General features: G+C 48.3%; 1 protein-coding gene across 4 annotated transcripts in view; it reads left to right on the forward strand.

Moving 5' to 3' along the window:
* The window catches only part of LOC310955735 (uncharacterized protein), a 39,094-nt gene that overhangs the window by 8,471 nt on the left and 22,673 nt on the right, over positions 1-7,950 (forward strand). For 3 of the 4 annotated variants that reach the window (XM_083925742.1, XM_083925743.1, XM_083925745.1), the window contains exons 2-5: positions 2,449-2,530; positions 2,652-2,720; positions 2,844-2,960; positions 6,054-6,873. In XM_083925742.1, coding sequence (XP_083781868.1) covers positions 2,712-2,720; positions 2,844-2,960; positions 6,054-6,873 — 946 coding nt within the window. In that variant the 5' untranslated portion in view covers positions 2,449-2,530; positions 2,652-2,711. Of the gene's footprint in view, positions 1-873; positions 908-2,448; positions 2,531-2,651; positions 2,721-2,843; positions 2,961-6,053; positions 6,874-7,950 lie in introns of those variants that run through there. The other variant, XM_083925744.1, reaches the window with a different exon arrangement.

Here is a 7,950-nt window from a genome sequence, read left to right on the forward strand (position 1 = left end):
TTCATGAGCTGCTTTAAACTTAGTTGTGAGTCCCGTATATAAAGATGTAAAGCTCCGGTAAGTGTAGAGAAACACACCATGTTTTGATGTTTTCATCAGCTTTATTGGCCGTAAGAAATCAATGCATTAAGACCAGTTTTGTCCTTTTTTAAGTGTTTAGCAAAACAGGAACTCCAAAATATGAGTAATATGAATAGGAGAAGAATTACTTTATTTATCCTGCAACGGGGAAATTACATTTTTTCACTCTTATTATTAATCATGTTACACACACAGGCCCAAAACACACACACATGCACAGACAGGACCTATATACATGCAGTCAATGGAGAGATGTTAGAGCGAGGCTGCCAGTGACCAGCTACCCAAGGGAGTAGTATATGGAAATTTCCTTTTCTGGCTTAAGAATAAAACAATCGTTATATCACCCAGACACACCCTCAAAATGATTTATAGATTGCTTCGATCCCGATGTTGAAAAACCAGCTGCGGCGATATTTACGTCATTTGGAGGACGCTTTACGTTCTGACCTTCTCGTGCCGTTTGTTCATTCATTCGTTCATCTTCAACCGCTTATCCCGGGGTCGGGGTCACGGGGGGGCTGGAGCCGATCCCAGCTGACATCGGGCGTGAGGCGGGGTCCACCCTGGACAGGACGCCAGTCTATCACAGGACACATAGAGACAAACAGAGACAGACAACCATTCACACCTACGGGTGATTTAGAGTCATCAATGAACCGAACACCTGCACGTCTTTGGACTGTGGGAGGAAACCGGAGAACCCGGAGAAAACCCACGCAGACATGGGGAGAACATGCAAACTCCACACAGAAGGGCCCCAGCCGGGATTCGAACCAGAAACCCCTCTTGCTTTGAGGCGACAGTGCTAACCACCAAGATAAATGTGTGTTGTTATCTCTCCCATTGAGGTTTAACTTAACCAGTGAGATGATTTTTTGCATCTGAGAAATGTTTAACTTTAGCTCAAACCTCTTTTCATCTCCGGCCTGCACTTCCTCCTGCATGGGATTTTGTACATTTTTAACAAATCAACATCAAAGTTATTCTTCGATGCAGCTTGTGACACTAACGACAACAACACATCGTGCCGAAATGACTAACGCACGTTGGTAATTATCCGCGTACTCGTCCACAAATGTGACACGCGCACTCTCCCACTCCACACAGTGAAATTCAACCTCTATCTTGTGCTTAAAAGCGTCTGCGTTTGCTACTTTAAACGCTCATTGTTGGCAGGTCTTTCTCAGGAAATGATATGGCCTACATTCCTGGCGGCAGCAGCGGCAGCAGCATGTTTTTTCATGTTGCATAAATAGGATCGGGAGCATCAATAGGAAAAGTAGCCTGCTAAATAAGCAACAATAGCCACCGTGACTGAACACACACAAAAGAGCGCCAGCATCTGTAACGTTTCACTTGATGAACACAGAATTCAAGGAAAACACTTTTTTTTTTTTAAGGAAGATGCTTTAAAACCTGTATTTTATCTTCTTCTGTAATATATTTGACAGTGTTCTACATTATTTATACAAAGTATAAGTTATGTATATTCACTAAGGGCGCACTCACACTGTCCGTCCGTCCCGTGCCCCGTGCTTTAGGGTACTTGTCCCCCCCTCCAGGCCCGTTTGTACTCACACTACCTGGGCCTCGGAGAATGCTTCTTGCTGCCTATACGTCATCACGCCGTAACACGTCACGCGCATTGATGACGTCATGGCGATGCGTGGCTTTGTTTCCAGATCTTTCCGTAGACCTCAGAGTTTTTGTGCGTCTTGTCGACTGTTTTTGAATCTTTTCATCGACCAAATCTGCAGCAAACACTCCACCTCCGCATCACACCAACGTGAACCTTTCACCGCCATTGTTTTAAATGTCCGCGCATGGTCCCTCCTTCTATTTTCTATGTCCGAACAGGCGCACATAAAATGACGTCAGAGCAGCCGTAGGCCTCGTGCTCGTGCTCGTACATGTGCAAACGCGCTGTTTGGGCACGGTACGGATGGACAGTGTGAGTGCGCCTGACTAACAGTCAGTTGCTGCCCATTTAAATAAATAAAAGAAATAGCTCGACGTCACCATTTCTATATCCCCCCATCATTGTTGTTCTGCATCGTATGTTCTGTAAAAAGGTTTTTCATGTCGGCACAAATCAGAGAAGCTCTCCACTGATGCTGACAGATACTGTAGATATCGGCTGATGCATCTGTCCGACTCTAATCCCTTAAACAAATTGAACTGAACTAACTTGAGCTGTATCTTATCAGGAAAACAATAAAAGACACACTTCCCAAGCTCTAACTCAGACCCACAGACGCACATCTCTCCGCTTTAACGACGTGTTTACTTCCACTGTTTTATTGCTGCATCGTTTGCAGCGTGGCCTCTATTGAACCCGTGTCTGATTTCCTCCCCTCCCTGCAGGCCGGGTGGCTGCGAGCTGCAGGGCTGCGACATGTGAAAGGAGCTCCGCCCCTTCGGACCCTCTCGACTTTCAACCCTTCTGGTAAATCACATCCTCGCCTCCTCTTCCTCTCCCGTCATCTCCCTACTCTCCTTTCCCCCTCTCGGTCTCCTCTTTGATGTCTCTCACGTCTGAACTCATGTTTTTGTTTTGTTTTTTGCAGCAGCAGAACTCGCTCTAAACCGACGTTGTGACCGTGACCTGACTCCCACCTGCCTCGGGCATGCCTCAGGTAAAGGAGGGACGCCGATGAAACCTGCCGTGGTCGTTTTCCCCTCCGAATGAGCCTCCTCCCGGTCTTGTTGTTGGATTCTTGGATCTCACTATGTGTCTCTGTGTGTTTCCTCCCTCTCAGCCGGGCATGAATGGGATGGAGCCTGCGTTTGGCGAGGCCTACGGGGGACACAGGGGTCTGCTGAGCCCCTACCCCCTGGCCATGTCGCCACAAGGGGGCAGGACCGAGTACGACCAGGTGAGACGACCGGGGATGGAGGGTCACGCGGCTCATAGTGCGTTTAGCTCTCATACCCTGGGTAACAGACCTAGAGAACTCCTTTAGTAACCAGGGTGTCTGTGCATGTAAACAACTTACCCGGAGTGATATCGGGTTTCGCGTCTGCACATGTGTCGGAGGTTATAACCCCCTCTTCACCATGGCAGCTAACATCACTACCAAGAAGACCCGTTTCTGTCGTAGTTCTGTCCAAAAGTCGGCCATTTTCCCCGCGCTTGTGATTCTGAGAAAGGCGAACCGGAAAAAAAGCCGTATTCCGACCAGTTGTATGTTGGTGGAGCGCCACCTACTGTACCGGAGGTGGAGTTACTCCCTTCATTTCCCCATTCCACCCACTTTCATGTGTACGAGGGGAACTTCAATAGTCCCATTATTCCCTTAACCGGGAAGGCCATGTCGGGTTACTGCTGTGCATGGAAACGCACTGAGTGAGACTTCCCAGAGGCTTTAGAGATACTTGGAAATGTTTCATTTCCAGTGGAAATAAGTCGTTTTTTTAGGTTACGTTTACGCGTGGCCGGCGATTTTCATAAACGGACATTTCGCTGTCTCTGTTTTCACAAATACCATCATGCACACCTGTCCGTTTTCAGAAAAAAAACTGTTTACACTAACCTGTGTTTTGCCAATCGGCATCGCAAAAAATAGCAACAGCAGCTACGGATCACTTCCTCTCCCTCTTCTGCTGCTCCTGGACGTATTACAGCAGTTGTATTTGCGGAAATTGTTTTGACTGCTACTCAGAATGCATCCATGATCCCTCCCATGGTCACACCTATGATGCAGGCGCAAGTTCTGGAGCATACTTTGACGTCGGCTGCAGGAAACTTCAGTTTTTCTCCGTTTTACACGCAAACGTGCAGCCAGAGTTTTTCAAAAATCTCCACCCTGACTGGAGTTTTTACAAAGAACCCTTTTCAAAGTCAAGCTCTCCATGTGCGTGTAAACGAAGGACACAAACGCAGGGAAATGTGAGTTTTCATAATGATTTAAAACTCCCATATAACCTCTATTGGCCTGTGTGCACGGCTGGACGATACGGCCGAACCTTTCTAATGTAAATCGTTCCACACCTCGATAACCGTATATCAGCACGCTATCTGGTTATTAATACATAATCTATATGAATTAACCAAACGGTAAAGCCTTTTTTTATGCTCCTGTGTGACTTTATTATTATTTCTTTCTCATTTTATTAAGAACTTAAGTGCATGTGTGCTAAGTTGGTCACGGTGGACCGGAACCAGACAGGAACCAGACCGCATGATTTCCCCTTTAATCCTCCGGGGGAGGTTTGGACATTTTCTTAAAGGCCTTTTTTTCTTCCTAATAACATTGAGTCAACGTGGCTCAATTCTCTAAATGGACTTCAGTATTCACTAACTCTAATATTTCCACCTGTGCCGTTCCTCCGGTGACGCGCTCAAACGTCCTCAGTGAAAATGTTCAGTTCATTTATGCTCCTCAGGTCCAGGAAGGTTTTTATTCCACACGTAACATTTGAACCACTTAAAATAATGAATACAAAATGCTATCTAATAAGTAATGTCTCACTTATCCAGACCTTGAAAGTCCCTGAAAACCCGGTTTGATCATGTGAGCAAGGTCGTGTGATGGCACTCCGCGCATTACTCATGTAACGACCTTGTGGAGTTAACACATCTACGGTAGAGATCATGATTAGAGAGGTATTAATTCTTTATTTATTCTGAAATACTTTATCTCCTGTGGCTATACAGTGAGCAACATTAGAGAGCAGTAACCATTGTGACCGAAGAGAAGATTTAACAATGTTTTCTCCTCTACGATTCAAAACTGAACAGGAAGTGAAGAGGCCACAGGACATCACTAGTTTCTCACACTGCTCTGCTTTGATCTTGGTCCGTTCTGACTCAGTCTCTTCCACAGTTCAGTAACCGTAGTGGGTTTCTCAGGGCGCACTCACACTGTCCGTCCGTACCGTGCCCCGTGCTTTAGGGTCCTTGTCCCCCCCTCCAGGCCCGTTTGTACTCACACTACCTGGGCCTCGGAGAATGCTTCTTGCTGCCTATACGTCATCACGCCGTAACACGTCACACGCATTGATGACGTCATTGCGATGCGTGGCTTTGTTTCCAAATCTTTCCGTAGACCTCGGCGTTTTTGTGCGTCTTGTCGACTCTTTTTGAATCTTTTCATCGACCAAATCTGCAGTAAACACTCCACCTCCGCATCACACCAACGTGAACCTTTCACCGCCATTGTTTTAAATGTCCGTGCATGGTCCCTCCTTCTTTTTCTATGTCCCAACAGGCGCACAGGAAATGACGTCAGAACGGCCGTAGGCCTCGTGCTCGTGCTCGTACACCTGCGCACGCTCGTGCTCGTACATGTGCAAACGCGCTCTACAAAAGCCCACCTCTCCCAAACGGGCCTTGGGCGGCAAGTGGGCTGCAGCTAGGCGCGGTGCGGTTGCACTCACACTGGTCAAACAAACTAAGCTTTCCCCGTAAAACCTGTTTGGGCACGGTACGGATGGACAGTGTGAGTGTGACCTTGGACGTTACTTTGTCGCCGAGGATTTTCCAGAGATTTTCCAGGGGGTTTGTGTCATTTTTGCATGAAAAATAACTTTTGAGGATGAACAGATGATCAGAATAGTTGGTGATTATAGTTCGTTAGTGTTAGTTTTCCTTTCATGTGTTTGTCCTACTGTAGAAAGCTGTCTCAGAACAACATGTTTGTTGTTTACAGGACAATAAAATCTAAGTGAATGTGATGAACAAGTGCAATAATAAGTTAACTGGATACTGAGGATTGTTCTATGTATAAATGTGTAGTTAACCACAGATGTGAGGTGCTGGAAAAGACTGAAAATGCACCTTGAAATGCTTGAAAGTGCTTGAAATTGACTTTGAAAAAGGTGCGGGAACCCTGAATAAGCCTTGCTTTGATGAAGACCACATGAGGTTCCCGTAGATGATCATCGAGCCTTTAACACTTTAAGAGTTCACGCGGTGATCTGTTTGCTCCATATCACTCATATTTAAATATTTCTCTTCACCCCTTTAGAGCGTGCTCCTCATGCTGGGCTCCCCGGCATCGCCACGGAAACGGCCTTTTGAGTTGCTAAGCGACCTGGTGGACGATGGCGGCTTCGGCGAGGACCTGCACCCGGAGCGCTGGGACGTGTCCGCGCTGGACGAGATGGCTCGCTACACCAAACTGGGCCTCGGCGTGGGAGGGGAGCTGCTGGCCTGCTCCGAGGAGGCCGTCCTGATGTGCCGCTGGGGGAGGAGCCGGGAGGAGCAGGAGGAGGAAGAGGAAGAGGAGAGGAAGAGGAGGAGCAGGCACACGGCGCCTCCCGCCGGCCAGGATGTCCAGGCCGCCGCTGCGGGGAGGGAGGAGGGGCGCAGCTCTGTTGCCACGACAACAGAGAGGGAGTTATGTGTTGCAGGAAGAGCGGCCGAAGGAGGACAGGATGGGGGGATGTCAGGGGAGCGCACAGTGGAGGTGTATCAGGTGGCACAGGAGGAGGAGGAGGAGGAGGTGGTGGCGGCGGCAGGTTTGGCTCTGGAGCACTGCAGCGAGGAGCACAACTACTCCCTGAGCCAGGGAGAGGAGATGGGGGCAGGGCCCGCTCCAAACTCCCAGACAGAGGGGGTGCACGTCGGGGAGACACAGCAGGAGGCGCGGGGCAGGGAGGAGAGCCAGGCCAAGACTGAGCTAGATCTGGAGGACGAGGGACAGGATGAAGAGGAGGAGGACGAGGAGGAGGAGGAAGAGGAGGAGGAGGAGGAAGACGAGGAGGAAGAAGAGGACGAAGCAGAGGAGGGAGCAGAGGAGACGGCGGTGGAAGCTGAACTCTACAGCTCCTCAGAAACCGAATGCGGTGAGTTCTGCTTTTCTGTTTGCCTGTATCCCCGTGGCGAGGACATCTCGGGCTCATCGCGGCGCCGCCAGCAGCCCCGACTGCCCACACGGAAACCATTAGAATCTGTCCCGGGTCCAGACAAGACCTCAGACCGCCTGGTGCGACTCAGTTGGCTGAGCAGATGCACATTAAATACCAAAGTTACGGGTGTAATTCCCGGACAACATACCGCCTCAGTGGCTGCAGTATTACTGTTATGAAACGTATTTTGGGGGTTGGAGTCTCTTCATGTACTCAAATACCATCTGCAACCGCCACGCTGCTCTGTGTGTGTGTGTGTGTGTGAGGGGGGAGGGGGGAGGGCGGGCTCGCTGTCGAACATGTTAAACAGGGTATGAAAGCTGGTGCTGATTGTTAAACAAGCGTAACAGTCAAACGTGGCGTTTTAAGCAGCTTCAGAAGGAAGACAAACATTCAGCCGGTGCCTCTTTATGTCTTTATTCACTCGTTCTCTCTTTGATAATTGTGGTTTTTCTTTGTGTTTTGGACAAGTTGTAGCTTTGACCTCCATAATTACTGTGTTTTGCACAATTAAGAAGTCAGCAGGGTTTGCACAGGTGCAGGAAACGGGTTTAAAAAGTGCTTGGAATGTGTTATATGGGATGGACATATGATATAACAGGGAAAAGAAGGTTGGAAAAAACCTTTTCTGACGTTTTTGCAGGAAAATTAACTTTTAGTAATGAACATGATGATCAGAATAGTTGGTGTTAGTGTGTTGGGGTGAGTTTTCCTTTCATTTGTCGTCCTTCTGTAGAAATCATAGATAGATTGTGTAAAAAATGGACGTAGCTTCTCTGTCAGAGTCCGTTCTCTCAGCTTGATCCAATCGTCCTCGCCTACAGGAGTCGCCATCTTGTCAGACTTTGACTCCACTTCATTTCCTCTTACCAAAAAAGGGCATGTATGTGACGTTGGGGGGAGGGAGATACCTCCATCTGGCTGACGTTTACCTCCGAGGAGAAGTGAGGGCCAGAGGCTAGCTGTCACTCAAGACGCCACGCCCCTCTAATTATTCATAAACTTTAACCTCCA

This window comes from Echiichthys vipera (genome assembly GCF_963691815.1).
Source record: "Echiichthys vipera genome assembly, chromosome: 2".
NCBI lineage: Eukaryota > Metazoa > Chordata > Actinopteri > Perciformes > Trachinidae > Echiichthys > Echiichthys vipera.